Source organism: Artemia sp. Qi Xiang Cuo, chromosome 21 (assembly GCF_049724085.1).
Source record: "Artemia sp. Qi Xiang Cuo chromosome 21, ASM4972408v1, whole genome shotgun sequence".
NCBI classification, from domain to species: Eukaryota; Metazoa; Arthropoda; class Branchiopoda; order Anostraca; family Artemiidae; genus Artemia; species Artemia sp. Qi Xiang Cuo.
This window is the reverse complement of record NC_142814.1, coordinates 28,316,005-28,335,699: the sequence shown is the minus strand read 5'-3', so window position 1 is coordinate 28,335,699 and position 19,695 is coordinate 28,316,005. Positions and strand designations below refer to the sequence as shown.

The 19,695-nt window shown below is 34.8% G+C and overlaps 1 protein-coding gene across 1 annotated transcript in view; it reads right to left on the bottom strand.

The window, feature by feature from the left end:
* The window catches only part of Invadolysin (leishmanolysin-like peptidase, invadolysin), a 185,279-nt gene that overhangs the window by 47,071 nt on the left and 118,513 nt on the right, over window positions 1-19,695 (bottom strand). Inside the window, exon 7 of the mRNA XM_089106746.1 lies at window positions 1,379-1,496. Within this exon, the coding sequence (XP_088962872.1) occupies window positions 1,379-1,496 (118 nt within the window). The remainder of the gene's footprint in view (window positions 1-1,378; window positions 1,497-19,695) is intronic.

Genomic DNA, 19,695 nt, shown 5'->3' with positions numbered 1-19,695 from the left:
GTTTACATCTTCGAGAAATCCTAGATATCCCGAATACAGAACCCTAACATTTTTTTCTTTTTTACTTTCAATTTTGATGCCTATTATGTTTGCCTATGTTTACCTAAGAAGGTAAACGTCTTAAACACCAAATAATGACGAATAATTACAGAACTTAATATTATCTAACCGATAATCTAGGACAAAACTATGTATCTCTTTGGCCTGGACACCTCGGAAACAATATGCAAACATCCAATTTTTATTATCAATTCAATTTTAATCCGTTATATTTAATAAGTTATATTTAGTAAGTTATATTTTGTAATAAGTTATATTTAGCCGGGTAAAGCTATGAAAAAAAGCAAGACGTGAGCTCTACCATACGCAATTTTAGAAGTTCTTGAACTTTATCTTCTAAAACCTGGATTTTACATTAATTTTTCCGAAACAAAATTCAATTGCTTCATTGACTTTCTATTTCCAAATTTTTATTTTCTAACTCAGGTACATTTTGTGTTAGAACAGCGCCTTGGGGTCGAAGATAAACTAATTAGACCTCAAATAACGTCAATACTTCTTCGATAGGCTAACTGTCTAACCAAAACCTTCAACGATAAAGACAGCCTTTATAGCCTAAGAAATTATTATATATCTCGAAGTATTTTTCGGATATTCGAAAAATACTAGGCCAACAAGAGCCAAAATTTAGGTTAGTACTGGAAGTATCAAGAATAAAAGTGGCTTGGCCGTCCATCACTGGACAATAGTAGTTCAGCTTCAGTCATTTAATGACTGTTATTCCAAATATCTGCAATGTTCCAAATGCACTAATCTGGAACGACCTGGATTATTTATAATTTTTACGAAGAAAAAGAGCTACTATTTCTGAAGGAATGGAATTTAGGCGAAGATGAATTCTCTTAGAGAATGGTTTTTAGCTTTCACATTATCTTGCAAACGTAGTTCTTGCTTCTTAGAAAGCCATAAAGTAAATGTTAGGTGTTTGCTTGTGAAATTCTGGTGAAAATGTGTCCTGCACATTTACTTACTACGATGTATGAAGGTGCATTCTTTTATAATCTATCCCCCTCTAATTTCGGGGACCCAGCCATTTCCTTACCCCCTGCACTGTACTAAGTACAACTATTTGTGGAATAAGTCCATCTAAAGAACATGTTTAATCCGCCTCACCAATTTCCAATGATGCATATACTCTGCGCGGTATAGCTGGAAAAGGATTACTCCTTACAAAAAACTGTGTGCCACCAAGCAAGCGTCGTCTCTGAACTTTTAGCTTGATCTAGCACTAAATTTATGCCTCCGTGCTGAACTTAAAACTGTCCGTCAAAACTGTCTACGTTACAGTGCCATTCACGGTAAAAATTTCTAGTCTTACCTCAAGATGTTCATCTGGGACCATGGCCTCTCCGCACATAGTGATCGCTTCACAGCTATTTTTGCAATAAGGATGTGGGTCTTCTTTTTTAATGAAAATCTGATTGTCTTCACACTTTCTAAAATAAAAATCCAAGGTTACTAAATTAGAGAAAAAAGCAAGGTTTTTCGCGCATCTCTGCCTCAAAGTCTTACCCCCCCCCCCCAAATAACAACAGTATACGTTTTGCTCAGAGTAAACTCTTATTTCAAATCTTTACCTCCTTCCTCAGGAAAACGTTTATAAGTCGACTTCGTTCTTACCCATAAAAATTTATCACTTGTTTCCCTAGTACCTTTCCCCTGTAATATTTGTAATGATTTTTCTACTACATTGTTTCCCTCCTCCAATTTTTCTGTAGTATTTTCTTTATTAATTCAGTACCCTTCAGGTAGGACGATAAAAAAAAAGAAACCACTCCAAATGAGCCAATAGAAAACCTTACATCATAGAGAAAGAGATGAGTTGCCCATAAGCTGAATTTAAGGGGGGGGGCTTACCTGGTCTAATCGGCACTTCCAATGCTAAATAATAGAAATCTCAAAACAAAATATCATAGGCAGCATGATAGTGCTGCCTAAGCAAAGAGCGATTTGGGCACAATATATTATTCATTTTTATAGACCAGGCACTTCTTATAGGAAGAAATGTCATAGAAACTTCAAAAAGAGCTCATGGAGGGCAACCAACCCCCTCCCCCCACGTGAATCATTTCCCCCAACATATCTAATCAAAATTTTTGAGATAGCTATCTTGTTTTGCGCAGTTTAGAGGTCCGAAATTATGACTTTGAGAATGACACCACCCCCCCCCCCCCCCAACCCTCAGGGGAAGGGTTGTAAGTTATGCCCTGGGGGGGATATAAGGTTTTTTTTATAGGAAGAGTGGTCGTATAAACCTCGGTGGGGTCTCATTTGATTGGTAATCAGAAGTTCTACTAGCCTTTTTAACAGTCAAAAGTCATTGGAGGTCAACCAGCCCCCCCCCCCTACAACACTCATTTCCCAAAACAAATCCAATCAGAATTTCTGAGATAGCCATTTTGTTCAGCGTGGTTGAAAGGTCCAGAAATTATGTCTTTGAGGATAACCCACCCCATAGCCCTCAGGGCAAGGGTTGTAAGTTACGCCCTGGGGGTATATAGGGTGTTTATAAAAAAGGTGGTCGTATAAACTTCAGAGACGGCTCATCCGATTGGTAATCAGAAGCTACAGTGCTATTTTTAAGAGTAAAAGTGATCAGAGGATAGATACCCCCCCCCACGCACACACACACGTCGTATTTTCCCGAAACGCATCTGATAGAAATTTTAAGATGTACATTTGTTGTCATAGAAATTTCGAAAAGGGCTCATTCGGTTGGAAATTGAAAGGTACCCTCTTTAATAGTCAAAAGTGATGGGAGGGCAACCATCCCCCCTCACGCCCATCATTTCCCCAAACACTTCCAATTAAAATTTCGAGATAGTTACTTTGTTTGACGTAGTTTAAAAGTCCAGAAATTATGTCTTTGAGGATGACAAACCCCCCACAGCCCTCAAGGCAAGGATTGTAAGTTATGCCCTGGGAACATATAAAGATTTTACAGAAAGCGTTGTGGTAGAAACGACAAAAAGGGTTCATATGATTGGAAATTAAAAGGGCTAGTGCCCTTTTTTATAGTCAAAAGTGATTGGAGGGCAACTAACCCTCCTCCCACACCCACCATTTCCCCAAACACATCCAATCAAAATTTTGGGACAGCCATTTTGTTCAATGTAGTTGAAGGTTCTGGAAATTAAGTCTTTGAGGATGATAACCCCCCAAAAGCCCTCAGGACAAGGGTTGTAAGTTATGCCCCAGGGGCATATAAGAGTTTTATAGAAAGCATTGTCACTGAAACTTCGAAAGGGCTCATTCCATTGGAAATTGAAAGGGTTGGTGCCCTTTTTATTAGAAGAAAGTGATTAGAAAGGCAGTAGAAGGGATAATAGTAAAGAAGCTAATTCGATTCAAAATTAAAAGTTCTAGTGTCCTTTCTTAGAGTAAAAAGAGATTGGAGGACAATCAGCCCGTCTCTCAGACCGATTTATTTCCCAAACACATCCAGTTAAATTTTGAAACAACTATTTTGTTCAGCATAGTGGAACAGTCCAGCAACAATGTCTTTAGGGATATTGGGAATGTCAACCCCCCACAATTATACAACTGGCCCATTATGCTATATAACTAAATGCTACTTTATAACTAAATCGAAAGGTTTTGTGTTTGCGGTTGCCAATAAGACACTTCAGCAACAAATCGAGAACGACTGGGGGTATCTGGTTGAAGCTTTCGGAGCTACTACTGTTACTACTTCTGGTCTTCAAATTTAAATAAATAAATATAGTGTAAGTGTATCCAGGTTGTCAAAGACCATAGATAGAATCTTTTGGGAATGATATTAAATTCTATTTTTTCAGGTCAACTTGAGAAGCTATAAAATGAACTAAAAAATACTATTTGTGTCAGGATTAAAAATTATTGAAAAAGTTTCTCCCAACATACAAAAAGCAAGCCAAACTATTGATTCTTATAGAAAAAAGAAAACCGAAAAGATATAAAAAAAATTTCCTGAAAATAACTTTGTCAGTAAAAAACGAACATAAATTAATTAAAAATACTTTCCACAAAACAAGTTTTTCAAAGAAAAGTAAAGAGCTCTATTAAGCCAAAAATGGGCAGAAATGAAGTCAAGTAATCGTCCAAGCGTAAAACTACCACAAATCACTATCAATAAATAAATGATACTCAAAACGAACATAAATTAAAACAAATAGCCGAGTCAAACTCGAAACGAACCAAAATTAACATTAGTAGGGCTAATAACCCACATGGCTTCTCAAGACCAGAACAAAATTTACGCTTTACTGAAAAAAAAAAAACGTTTATATTTTTTCACTTTTTTTTTTTAATTAAATAAATAAAAAAAATTTAAGACTTCAAGAAATAAATATCGCTATAGGTATATTAAACTGACAAGCCCTCGGTCATTTGTTTTTTTTTTTTTTTTTGTTTTTTCAGTAAATCCTAAATTATGTTCTGGTCTTGAGAAGGCATTGGGGTTCTCAGCCCTAGTAATGTGTTTTGAGTTTAACTCGGTTATTTATTCTAATTTCTGTTCGTTTTGAGTTTCATTTATTTGTTCAAAGTGATTTGTGGTAGTTTTACGCTAGGAAGATTATTTGACTTTATTTCTACCGATTCATGGCTTAATGGAGCTCTTTCCTTTTCTTTGAAAAACTAATTTTGTGGATTTTTCTTTTAATTAATACAAATATAAGGCAGCGTCATTCAGCCAGGGGGGGGCCAGAGCCCCCCTGCCTCTCTCCTTTTAAGCGCCCATGGAGAGAAAGAGAGAGAGAGAGAGAGAGAGAGAGAGAGAGAGAGAGAGAGAGAGAGAGAGAGAGAGAGAGAGAGAGAGAGAGAGAAGTCTTCAACTCTTCATAATTTATTCCTATTCCAAGAACAAGAAACAGTTCTATATACACGACGGCTAAACACGACGGTACAAGATATGCACGACGGCTAAAAACTAATCCATTTGCTTGATAAATGTTTGGTTAAGTTTGCTTAGTAATCCTTCTTAGTAATAATTCTATTTTTTCAATTCATTTATAGCTTTCACAAGAGCTTAAAGTTAAGTTTTCACACTTTACATTTAAATGAGGAAAGTCGTTTAATACTAAACCATAATAAGACGAATCTCATTTTATACAAACCTAATGGCGCTATTATTGAAGAAGACTGGTAGCATTTCTCTTTAAAATAAAAAAAATTAATATTTGCAACAAAAAATTTTGATTTGCAAGCATCATGTTCAAACTTAAAATTAAGTGAAGAAAAAATCCCTCGCTGGACCAGTCAAAAATAGCATTAAAAAACAGATTTCTGTTCGACAACTAATTTGAAAAAAAGGTAAATCTAAGCTTCTTTCATTGAAAGCCTAAAAAAAAACTAACAATATATTATAAAATATGTCATCACAAACTTTCAACAGATGCAAATAGGTGTTACAATTGAAACATATAGTAGCCCAAAACTGACACTTAATGATTCATGTGGAGAAAAATCTAACGAAAGTGAGTTTCATGGTGCAAAAAAACCACGAACAAAAAACCTAAATAATTGTCTGTAATGTGGTTAATGAGGTAACCTAATAGTTATTTACTATACGAACAACTAGCATTCTTACTAGGTAATAACAAGAGTAACGTAAGTAGCAATACAAGATAATATATGATATTACTAACATCAGAGCCTGTTATACAACGGCCATAAACAACATTAATCAAACTGTAGCGCATACTCTACCGTGGGAGCCAGAGAAAAAATATTTTCTCCCTTAACACAGGATCTCAAGTCCCCTTACCACCCCCTCCCTAAAACAATTTTCCTGATAGGTTCAATTGTACACCCCAGCCGGAAGACAAAACGTGGTAGACTTACCAATATTATCTATAAAAAAAATTATTAAATGTACTGAATGTATATGTAATGAGAAAATAGTCACTTGGCTTCAGGCTCCTGTTGTACAATTCCAAGCGACTGTCTTCAGAATTGAAAATTGTTGATTTGCTGGGAGTTACGGATGCTTACGGATTACATAGATGGACGATGTTAAACAAGGATTAGTTGGATTCGGAAAACCTGCCTTAAAAAGACCCTCATAAAGCAGAACCCGAGACCTGAGTTGTTTAAAACTTCTTATAAAATATGGAGAATAACAATGTAAATTTTCGCATATAAAAGTGGGCCTACTGTTGAACTGCAGAATTTGAACAAGAAAGTAAGAAAAACGAACAAAAAGGGAAAATTATTACTTGAAAATTGAAATTCCAATACATCGTTATAACCTTTCGCTATAGCATTGATATGATCCCAAAAAAAAACGAGGAGAAGGATAGGATATCAAACAGTTAGTGGTAACGAACTGTAAGTAAGGAGCGACCCGGCTCAATGGTAACTGAAACTGTAGAAAACTGAATTTTGATACCAATAGATACATCGAAAGAATCAAATTTTAATGCTGATTTCAAATATATGTTTCATCAAGTTTAGTCCTACCAAACAGAAGTTACGCGCCTAAGAAAATTTGGCTGATTTTCGAAAAAAGGGGTAAAAGACCCCCTAAGAGTTATAGAACCCTAATGAAAATCACACTATCATATTCAGCATATTAGAGAACCCTACTGCGGAGGTTTCAAGCTCCTATCTACAAAAATGTGGAATTTTGTATTTTTTGCCAGAAGATCACGGATGCGTGTTTATTTATTTTGTTTTGTTTTTTTTTTCCCAAGGGTGATCGTATCGACCCAGAGGTCCTAGAATATCGTGGGAGGGCTCATTCGAACGGAAATTAAAAGTTCTAGTGCCCTTTTTAAGCGACAAAAAAAATGGAGGCCAACTAGGCCTCCAACACTCATGTTTTTCCCAAAGTCAGCCGGTAAAAATTTTGAGATAGCCATTTTGTTCAGCATGGTCGGAAATATAATATCTTTGTCTTTGAGGATGACTTAATCCCCCAGAGTCTCCGGGGGGAGGGCTGAAAGTTATAAACTTTACCCAATGTTAACATATAGTATTGGTTATTGGGAAGTATACAGACGTTTTCAGAGGGGATTTTTTTCTGGTAGTGGGAGGGGGAGTGGGTCGGGGGTTATGTGGGAGGATCTTACCATGAAGGATGTTTTCATGGGAGAAGGGACATTGTTATGAAGGGGGCGCCGGATTTCCCAGCATTATTTAAAAAAGATCAGAAATTATATATAAAAAAAACAATTTTTTTAACTGAAAGTAAAGAGCAACATAAAAACTTAAAACGACAGAAAACATTACGTATATGATTGGGTTCATCCCCTAGTCAATACCTCGCTCTTTAAGCCAAAGATTATTTAGTACTTTCATTAGAGCTATTTATTCTAATTAACGGCATTTGTGATTAAGGGGTCATTTTTAAAGAATTGGAACAAAATTCGAACTTTAGCTTAAAGAGCAAGGTATTTACTAGGGGGCAAACTCTCCAATATACCTATTAAAAATATAAGAATATAGAGGTTTGTTACGTAAGTTAATTCGTAAGTTACGTATATTTAATACTAATAAAAACGTTCGTTAATAATATTAAACAGGTTTCGAGAAAGCCATTTAATCAAATAAGACTAAAATTAATATTCAATTTTTTTTAATTATCCACGTACGGTGAGCCAAAATCAAAACCTGCATCAATTCAAAAACGTTCAAAAATTAAATTTAAAAAAAACAAGTTTTTTTAAATGAAAGTAAGGAACGACGTTAAAACTTAAAACGAACAGAAATTATTCCGTATATGAAAGGGGCTATCCCCTCCTCAACGCCTCGCTCTTTACGCTAAAGTTTGACTTTCTCATAACTCTATTTTTTTTAAACAATAAAAAACTTTAGCGTAAAGAGCGAGGCGTTGATGAGGGGACAGCCCCTTTCATATACGGAATAATTTCTGTTCGTTTTAAGTTTTAACGTCGTTCCTTACTTTCAGTTAAAAAAACTTGTTTTTTTTATTTAATGGCTCGAAAGGGCCATCTTGATTTGAGAATGTGTATGAGAATAGTACTCACTAACAAAGTGGTATAGGCGTAGGATATTATAAGGCAGGGGAGGATCAGTCGATAATTTGAATAAGAAGCATATATATATATATATATATATATATATATATATATATATATATATATATATATATATATATATATATATATATATATCATGAATGTGCCTATCAAACATGTGTGCATATCGTACCTATGTGTGCCATGTATCGACCTCCGACGATTTATCATGGTTACAGCGATAGCTGCAGCATAGCAAAGAGCCAACCACGGCCAATTGTAACCGATAGTTTAAAAATGCACTTTATAAGAAAGTGTCTAGCACGAAAGAAGCTGATTTGAAGCCTGCTATTTGAAGCTGATTTAAATGATAACTGTTACTTCAGTTAACCTTAATATTAAAAATTTAGTGCTAAAACTAAATTTATGGGAAATTAGAAAGAGCTTGAAATACTTTGAAAATGGCAGCGGATAACAATGAATAATAAAGCATTTGAATTACCATGGTCAAAACCCCCATACAGGATAGTAACAGCCCCCCCCCCCCATTTTACAACAAGGAAAATTACTTTTTCGCACGGGTAGCGCTGATGTCGCCTTTTTTTCTTTTTTTTCTACGAAGACTAGCAGACTATTGCAATATTAGAGAGATGATTAATGACTCATTCCAAAGCTAGCAACCTAATCTACGTACTTTTTATTCCCCCCTGAAAAATTATTTATTATTTATCCCCCCTGATACTTAATCCCCCCTGAAAAATACTCCTCCAAGTCCTATCAGTGAGCGTAAATTAAAAAAAACGATTTTGAAAAAAAAAAACTGCAGTCAAAAAAATTTTCATTTTAAATAGGCTTATTCAGAAATAACGACAAATACCATTAACACCTATCTTGACTGTAAAAATAAACTACGAAAATAAATGTTCGGGAATTTCGAAAAAGAGCTTGAAACCGTGATGAGTCTATTTTTTTCTTCAGCGAAAGCAGGGCACTCGGATATCATCGGAGCGTCAAAATGTGTAACCAAGCGACTCCTTGTGTAAATTAAATTAAAAAAAAACATGTTTTTTTAACTGAAAGTAAGGAGCGACATTAAAATTTAAAACGAACAGAAATTATTCCGTATATAAAAGGGGCTGTTCCCTCCTCAACGCCTCGCTCTTTACGCTAAAGTTTTCATTGCTTTATAAAGCAAGAGGCGAGAAAGAGTCAAACATTAGCGTAACTTTTGAAGGCTAAGACTAAACTTGACGAAACTTATATATTTGAATTGAGCATAAAAATCTTGTTCTTTTGATGTAACTATAGATATCAAAATTCCGTTTTTTAGAGTTTCGCTTACTATTGAGCCGGGTCGCTCCTTACCACTGTATATATAATTAGCAGTAAGTTTACCGCAGATGATTTCTGGCTCTTCATTCTCGGTGCGAACAAAAAGCTCCTCCCACTTCTTCATGCTTGAGCAGGTTATTATGTATGCGTCAATCAATGAGAAATGGTTCGAAGTTGTATTATTCGTAATTGCGAAAGCAGAAAAAAACTTGGTGAGCCGGCCAAGTGGTTTGCAACTGTCCCATCTCACAGTTATGACTTAATTTATATACAAATTATGACTTAATCTATTATTTATATACTGTGGACTTACCTGATTGGCATATGTAGGATTTCTAAAAAAGGGGGCGGGGGGTTGATGAAATTTGTGAAAATAAGGAAATGTTTTCTTCTAATAACTGGTGGAAAAGATGTGATGGTTTCAGGGGCGGATCCAGGATTTTTTAAGGGGGGCGCAAAACAGGTTGATTCGATAAACTTACGTTAGGAGCAAGTTTAATTAATGCAAACTTGCGTTAATTAGGTAAATTACACTACTTTAGACTATGTTAGGGGGGAGGGAGGCCCCCCCTCTGGATCCGCCACTGGATGGTTTATGACCTTTTTTTCACGTCGTGATATTTATTTTCTCAGATTATAGTTCCTGTGTGACTTGAAAAAGGTTAATTACCTGTTTTGGCGGAGAGCCGAGATAAGAGCTAGTTTCGTTTTCAATCAGTGTTTTCGTATGAAATGGGCAGACCTTTCCTGAGCTTTAAAGAATAAACTTTAAATGATATCAATCATTTAAAGTTTGATATCAAACTTTAAATCAATGATAACTTGATTATCATTGTAAATTCATTATTGTCTTTCTTTCCATTCTTAAACCAATGTTATATTTACCCTTTGTATTATTACAGCCCACTATATATACATTCATATAAATTTATATGCAGTGTTACCGCCATACCAATTATTCTCCTTTCCTTTCTTTAAAAATAATTTCTGTTCGTTTTGAGCTATGCCGGTTAGGTAGTATGATATAATTTACCAACGTATCATCAACACGTTTAATTACTGATCACCAAACTGTGCTCGGGAACAGGTATTTTTTCAGGAGGGGATAGATTAGTCAACCCTGCCAAGAACAACAAAATAGGTGAAGCTCTTTCGAAATAATTGAAAAAAAAACCGTTAGATTTCGGGGAGATGAGACCTAAATGCTGGTAGCTTTCTTCCCCATTTGGACTCCCCAATTAGTAGATAGATGTTACTTTTTATTGCTGATTCGGACTTGGCCTACATAATCTGTATTAACTTTGGTGTTACCACTTACAAAGAAATTACATTACAAAATATCTTCAAAATAGGGGATTCCCGATAAATTCTTCTAATGTAGATTTATTTTGTTGGAGGGGGGGGGGAATGAACCGACTTAAATAAAGTTTAACGTTAGTCTCGTGTTTTTAGTAGTTATGGAACTCGAAAAACTACGAAAAAAATATTTTCAAATTAAATATTGAAGCTTTAAGCCTCTACAAGCAAACTTTCCCCTGAATTGAATGTGTTGGAACTTCAATTCTTCTCATTCTGGGAAATGAAAGCAGTGGGAAAAATATTTATGTATGGACAGTTTTTATAATAATGTTTGTGTTTTCATACAGTTATCGATTGCCTGTTTTGTGCTGTCTTGAGGAATTTGCCACTCCCTCCTAAAATGAAATCCTATGCCTGTGCCTCCTGTATACAACTCACTAAGGAAATATCGGTGCCGCCTAATGGTGCATTTACTACGCCGTAGAACCTTTCACAGTAGCATGATTTAAGACTTTACGGTTACAGAACAAATTTTGTTCGCAACATGGGTAGTTCCAAGTACAGTCGAATTCAACGTAAAATTTTACGCTGTGTATGAGTATTTTGCCGCATAGAAAAGTCAATATAGCAGCAATAAACTGGAATTTCTAGATGAGCAATTAACGGCTCATGAAAATAAATTCCTAACATATCCCTATAAAGTCTTTCACGCTTGATCAGAGCTTCAACCTCCATTCAAACGGGTGCCCACTTTTTGCCACTTGGTGTAATCTCAGAACACCATGTGTATCGAACATTTCTGCCACGCTTGGCATTCTTTCGCCGCGCTTGGCACTCGCCATCTGGAGTTACTTTACTTCTGTAAATGGGCTCCCCCTGGCCTCCATCTCCATTTTATATTTTCACTTTTTGAATAGTGTTCTTGTATGATTGTGGTGACTCAACTCTAGTTGAAATATTTCAGTACAGTCGGTAACTGTCATAGCGCATGGATTGCGCCAAAAAGCGGTGGAAATCTGGTGCAATATATTTAAAAGTCGCCGTAGGTTATCCCTGGTAATGCCAACAGCTGCTGTTAGTAATTGGCATGCCTGAGAGAAGATTCTTAGCTCAGGATGGTGACCCTTCCCATGCTTTGGCTTAAGTAAATAAATCGGTTGACCTTAAAAAAAAGAAAGAAAACCAGAAAAAAAACTTTGTCACTTGGTTTCAACAGTCTCCTGAAAGGAAAACGAATAAAATTTGACTTTAAATAAGTTGTGTACGGACGTATTTTTATTCTGAGGCTAGGATGGTGACCCCTCTCCCAATTAGGCTCGCAATATCCTAAGAATGTTTTGCAACGAATTAAAATGTATAATTGCTGAAAGTTTAGGCTTTAGAGGTACCCTTGTGCCCCCCCCCCCCAATTTTGTGGTACGAACGTGCCTATGCTCGGAAAATGCTAGTGGTTCATAATTACCCAGAGGAAGGGGATTCCCTCCAACATATCTGGAAAAACAGATAATTTGAAAGTTTGAACCTAAAACGCACTTTTTTGAGGTTTCTGATCCTCACCATAGAAAATTCTTTGGATCACCCTTCCTGCGCAGTTCAATTCTATATCGAGTATCTACGAGATAACTGGTAGTCGGCTTCACCCCTTATATTTCCCACTGTGAATTATTTTATAATTTTCACTAAAAAGGTTAATTTCTTTCTGTGGTTAAACTCAAATTATTGAATTTAGTCCTTGTACATGCTACTTTCACATATTTTAATTACGTAATGAACCTAGGTTTAGAGGATGTTATCAGCTAACGCATGGTAAATAACATTAATTTTCAAAAAAAAAAGAAGAAATAATAAAGTCTAGCTGTAAGGATCTTGCATGTCAATACAAGAAGAAGCGATCTCGCAGAATAAAAGAAACTTTATAAAAATTAGGGTTAAAGCTTCTTTTTCCCCCGAGATACTACGCAAGTCTTTAATGAGATTCATCTAGGAAGGGATACAAAAAGTAAAGAGTTACCGGAAACTTCAAACAAGCAGAAACTACCCTTGACAAAAGTAGGCTGCAGACCCCTTCAACCCCTCACTCGTAAAGTTATAATGATGACCGCTTTACTGAAAACAACAAATCTTCGATACTTTCGTTGAACCCATAAAAACTATTGTATTTTTTAGTATTCATATAACATTTTAATTTCCAATTTGCTCTATTAGATCAAGCTTCTTAATGAAGGGTCCAAAAGCAGAAGATATGAGTGCTTCTCTTTATTTGCAAATAGCCTTGTACTTTAATGTTTGGGTAGCACCCTAGTATCACTAAAACTAGTGAAGAGATTAATTTAAAAAGACAAAGTTTTTCGGATGGAAGTAAAGAGCGAAGTTGGAACTTAAAACGAACAAAATTATTGCTTCGCTGTTACAGTCACCTGTCACCCTGTCACAGGGTGACAAGATGTCACCCTGTATTAAAAGGATAACTAGGAAATATCTGTATAAGGGATATAGGGATACATGTAAATAAAAAATATAGGAATACCTCACTATATCTCTTATATACAAAATTTATATACAAAATTTTTCAAATTACTTCAAATTGAAGCAATTTGAAACTTAAAAGGAACAAGATTGTTGCTTCGCTGTTTATGCAACATATATCTGCAAATCTGGTATATAAAAAGACAAAGTTTTTCAGATCGAAGTAAAAAACAAAGTTGAAACTTAAAACTAACAAAATCATTGCTTCGCTGTTTATACAACAACTTTACTTTGGTAGAAAATTTTTTCAGAATTTTTTTTTTTCAGTTAATCTTTGTTCGTTTTTAGGTTTCAACAATGCTTACAGAAAGATCTTTGTCCAACTTAAACGAAGAAACTGAAGAAGTTAATATGAGATTTTGTTAAATGGAGCATTAAATATGGGTTCTACTTCGCAAATCTCTTAACATTTTCCATAAAAAAAATTGTTGTTTTTCTAACGAACTGTAAGTAAGGAGCACTGTATATATAATAGGCAGTATGATCTTTCCCAATCTCACCCATTATAAAAACCCGGACCGAGGTGCGAGTACTCCAGAGAACGTAGGAACATAAGCGACATTAGATCTTTTCACAGGTAGACAAGTCAGATTTCTCCTGAACGCGAAACTTGGCTTCAACGTTGAAACACTAAATTTTAAAGAAACCGATTTTAAATTAATTTATTCCAATACATATATGAAAATCGGTAATTAGTAGTGCAATATTTTTATGTAATGTTTTTAGGAATTCCAAGTAGGTTTCGGAGTCTTGAATTGGTCTCAAAAGTATTTTGAGAAAGTTTCTGCCAAAATACATGTTTCAGGGTAATTGGACTGCTGATGGCGGATCTAATGAGAGGAACTGTTTGAACGTGCCGATATAAATATATATATATATATATATATATATATATATATATATATATATATATATATATATATATATATATATATATATATATATATATATATATATAAAACTAAGAAAAACTAAGAAATTGATCATTTGATCCAATTCCAAAAGGTTTCATTCACCCGGCTCGATTACTTTCTTTAAACATGCTGTGCGTTCGGGGAAAGAAATGTATTTTTTCTCTTTCGCTGTTTTGATAAACCATTTTTTTTTTTTACTAAATTCCCAATTTTGTTCTCTTTGCGTATGTGTCTGATAAACGACTCTTCTAATAGCCCTTAAGAGCACAATTATGCTTTTTTGGAAGAACCAATGTGACTCAAGAACGACATTTGAAATTTTTATCTGTAACTTGTCAAGATAGCAGTAATAATATACACCTCGGGATTGTGATGTGAAAAGGCTGCACATATTTCATATTGAAGTTGTTGAGAAATAGGGAGTGGAAATAATATTTAATACCCTATTTTAACAAGTCTTGCTGAAATTTTTAGTTTTATCACCTAAGTTAGACAAAAATCTTATCGTAAGGTTTATTGTGTCTATTTACAAAAAATAGAACGAACAAAAATCAGTGCTTCACAGTTTATCCAACATATATATACCAAACTGTCCCAAATAGACTGACTCATGATGCTTTTCTATATTTTTAGAATTCTGGAAAAACTAGCGCTTTAAATAAACTGAGCCTGCTTTGAGTTTTTTAGACAATTTAAACTGTACGCTGAAACTTACCGATACTACGGCCGATGAAAGAGCATTCAGCTCTTTATAAATTAATTTTTAATTCTCGGCAGGCTAGTCAAAAACTTTTCTACCCCTAAGAGAATATCCTATTGTTTTGGATGGTTTTTGTGTTTTCAGTAAAGCGCTCTTTACTGTCAGTAAAGCGCAAAGATTTCCAAAAAAAAATAGTATACGGACTGTATAGTCCAATATGACCTGCACTTAAATCTGCTTTAGATTAGCTTTGCTTAAAAATAAGCAATACAATTTTCGATTGGTGCAAAAAAGAAAATGAGTTCAACCTTGGGCAATTTGAATTCACAAACAAAACTTAACTTACTCCTGATTCCCATTCTTAAGTCTTAATTACTCAAGAAAAGAGCAATACTCCAAGTACTGGAAAAGAACATTATTTAAAGCAAGCAAACAGAATTTATCAAGTAAATGGGCATTGAGTTTGTTTCGCCTCAATTAGGCTTGAAGCTTAGAGAACGTGTAGAAAGAGCCGAGTAGACCTCAATCAAGACAGAGCATTTAAAGATTGGTTGTATCGATATGTGACATCTGAAAGTTTTTCTCTGATCACCGTAAAAATTCAGGGTAAGTAGACTGGATCAAGGGGGACCTTAATGAGGCCGATGAATTTTAGAATACAAATTTTGTTGTACCGATTCTTAGAACGAATAATTCTGCCAATTCGGTTGGAAACTTCAAGGCAATGAATACGTTGTCACATGTTACCATCTTATGATGTTCAAGCTTAAAACGAACAAAAATTACTATGAATGAATATATGAAACTGGAAATGAGAAATTAAAATGAATAATCACGTTAAACATAAAGGTAACAGACGCTGTTATGGATGACAAGATGAATCCTGAAACAAGCAGAAATTAAAGTGAATTATCAGGTGAAAGTAAAAACAAACATAAAGTACCACGAATAAAAGCAGTCCTATGCTTTAATGTTAAGAGAAACTCTTTGAAAAATATTATATTTTTAGTAGAACGCACATGACGCACTAACCTTCAGCGTTTAAAAGGGTGGCAGCCCTAATCTTACTTATGGCAACTTATGTCCGTGGTACTTTCATGTGATTATTCTTAAATCTCTGTTCATTTTGGATTTCATTAGTTCATTCATCGTAGTTTCTGTTCGTTTGAGCTTTGACTTATTATATGACCTCACTTCTGCTCGCTTCAAATTTTCATACAGTTCTTTACTTTTTTATGAAAAAATTGCTTTAATTAATTCTTTTAAATATGGAAATTTAAATAAGTCCAGTTAACGGATCACACCACAGCCCTTTCATAGCCCTAACCGGTATACGGCCATAGTTCAAAACCAACTGATGCCCACGCTGTAAAAAATACTTCCTCCATCTGAGACTTATTATAAGAAACACAAAAGGCCCAAGATAGCTTCAGGGCCGAAAAAAGGGCGATTGGAACGATTGGGCCCAGTAAGGCCCCGCGTTTGAAGGGGCCCCGCGCCGTCATAAAAATAAAAATCGATTTTCAAAATTGTGAAATATTCTTAACAATTCCAGTAAGCGTTGCTTCTGGGGAGAGATCGTTTTCCAGGCTAAAACCAATAAAAAAAAAACTATGTGATATCAGTAGAAAGGAGGGTGCTACTCGTGACGGGCACCCCTGCTGCCATCTACAATTTAGTTTAATGCTGACGGGGCACCAAATATTGGCATAGAGTCCATAGGGAGATGGTTTTTGTCAGTGAGAATGGAAAAACAGAATTTTTCTCACTTGAAAAAACAGGAATTTTCTCACTTTTATGGATGTTTCTTGGACGACGGTCAATTTATTTGTTGTTTTTCATGGATGTCAACAGTAATTCTTGTCTGTTTTATGGTTTTTGTCAGTGAGAATGAAAAAACAGGATTTTTCTCACTTTCATGGGTGCTTTCTGGATTATTGATTAATGTCTGACAGGTGATGTCAAGATTGATTGATTTGTCATGAAAAAGGAATGGGTGAAGTTTATTAATGTCCTTTATGTATTTCCAAGAGAATTGTTTCCGGGGCAAAGTTTATTAATATCTTTGGAATTCGACCAGTATAATTGTTTCCGGGGCGAAGTTTTTTAATGTCTGACAGATGATGTCATGGTTGATTGATTTGTCAAGAAAGAGGAATTAATTTGTTGTTTCTAAAGGGAATTATTGATTCAAGAAAGGTTTTCTTAGTGATTTGAAATGTGACAGCGCAGGGATGCCAAAAACAAAGGGAACACGCAGAAATTACGTTTAGGGGTTATTTGGGCGAAACTGTTTTAGACATTTTAGGGAATTATTTTGGCAAAACAGTTAGAGACATTTTAAAAGATGATTTTAGAAGAGGTTTTAGAAGAGAATTTGAGGGTGAAACTCTGTGGTCGTTATAATACACAAGTTCCATTTGAGCAGTGTCGTGAGTTCCTCTACCCCAACCCCAAAGGGTTCCGATCCCCCATCCCAAACCCCAACGAAGCCCCCGGTCCTCAAAGGTCCCCCGGCACCCCCAAGGGCCCCCTGAGCCACCATTTTTTAATACTTTTTTAAGGTTTTATTATATCTTTTCAGAACAAGTTATTTTCTTAATGTCCATCCTAAACCCATTTTACAAGTTGAAGCACCCATTCTTTTCACCCACAACTTTACTTTACAGCCTTTTGAATGCTCCAACACCAAGCAATACTTTTCAAAGGGCATTTCCGAACAAGTTATTTTCTTAATGTCCTTCCTAAACCCATTTTACAAGTTGAAGTACCGATCCTTTATACCCACAACTTTACTTTACAGCTTTTTCAATGCCCAAACACCAGGCAATACTTTTAAAAAGGCATTTCACAACAAGTTCTTTTCATAATGTCCATCCTAAACCCATTTTACAAGTTGAAGTTCCCATCCTTTTCACCCACAACTTTACTTTACAGCTTTTTGAATGCGCCAACATCAAGCAATACTTTTCAAGAGCATTTCAGAACAAGTTCTTTTCTTAATGTCCATCCTAAACCCATTTTACAAGTTGAAGTTCCCATCCTTTTCACCCCCAACTTTACTTTACAGCTTTTTGAATGTTCCAACACCAAGCAATACTTTTCAAAAGGCATTTCCGAGCAACTTCTTTTTATAATTTACCTCCTAAACCTATTTTGCAAATTGAAGTACCCATCGTTTACACATACATCCTTACATCAGAGCCTTTTGAATGCTCCACTACCTAGCAATATTTTTCAAAGGCATTTAAGAAACTGTTATTTTCATACTATTCCTCCTAAACGCAATTTACAAGTTGAAGTACCCTATCCTTTACACCCACAACTTAACCGCACAGCTTTTTGAATGCTCCAACATCAAGCAATACTTTTCAAAGGGCATTTCACAATAAGTTCTTTTCTTAATGTCCCTCCTAAACCCATTTTACAAGTTGAAGTTCCCATCCTTTACACCCACAACTTTACTTTACAGCTTTTTGAATGCTCCAAAATCAAGCAATACTTTTCAAAAATCATTTCACAACTAGTTCTTTTCATAATGTCCATCCTAAACACATTTTACAAGTTTAATTAACAAGCAGTTTGACCAACAATTTTACTTTACAGCTTTTTGAATGCTCCAACATCAAGCAATACTTTTCAAAAGGCATTTCAGGACAAGTTCTTTTCTTAATGTCCCTCCTAAACCCATTTTACAAGTTGAAGTTCCCATCCTTTTCACCCACAACTTTACTATACAGCTTTTTGAATGCTCCAACATCAAGCAATACTTTTCAAAGGGCATTTCACAACAAGTTCTTTTCATAATGTCCATCCTAAACCCATTTTACAAGTTGAATTTCCCATCCGTTTCATCCAAAACTTTACTTTACAGCTTTTTGAATATCCAACAGCAAGCAATACTTTTCAAAAGGAATTTCAGAGCAAGTTCTTTTCTTAATTTCCTTCCTAAACCCATTTTCCAACTTGAAGTACCAATCCTTTTCATCCTAATCGTTACTTTACAGCTTTTTGTATGTCCCAAAACCAGTCAATACTTTTCAAATGCATTTCAGAACAAGTTCCTTTCTTAGTGACCGTCCTAAACCCATATTCCAACTTGAAGTACCCATCCTTTTCACCCACAACTTAATTATAGGTAAGAGTTTGAAGTTTTACCTTAGAGACTTAGCTTAGAGTTTTAGTTTGGTTTAGTTTTAGTTAAAAGTTTAGAGTTTTTAGCTTAGAGTTTAGCTTAGAGTTCTAGTTTAGTTTAGTTTTAGTTAAGAGTTTAGAGTTTTTAGCTTAGAGTCTTAGCTTAGAGTTTTATTTAGAGTTATAGTTTAGTTTAGTTACAGTTAAGAATTTAGAGTTTTAGATTATAGTCATAGATTAGAATTTTAATTAAATTTATAGTTTGTTTAAGTTCTAGTTAAGATTTTATAGTTTTAGATTAGAGTCTTAGCTTAGATTTTTTGTTAGAGTTCTAGTTTAATTTAGTTTTAGTTAAGAGTTTAGATTTTTAAATTAGAGTCTTAGCTTAGAGTTTTAGTTAATGTTGAAGTTTAGTTTAGTTACAGTTCAGAATTTAGAGTTTTAGTTTAGAGTCATACCTTAGAGTTTTACTTAAAGTTTTAGTTTGGCTAAGTTTTAGTTAAGAGTTTCGAGTTTTGGCTTAGAGTCTTAACTTAGAGTTTTTTTTATAGAGTTCTAGTTTAGTTTAATTTTAGTTAAGAGTTTGATGTTTTACCTTTGAGTTTCAGTTAGAGTTCTAGTTTAGTTTAGTTATAGTTAATAGTTTAGAGTTTTACCTTAGAGTCTTAGCTTAGAGTTATTGTCTAGTTTAGTTTTACTTAAGATTTTAGGATTTTAGCTTAGAGTCTTAGTTTAGAGTTTTTGTTAGAGTTACACTTTAGTTTATTAA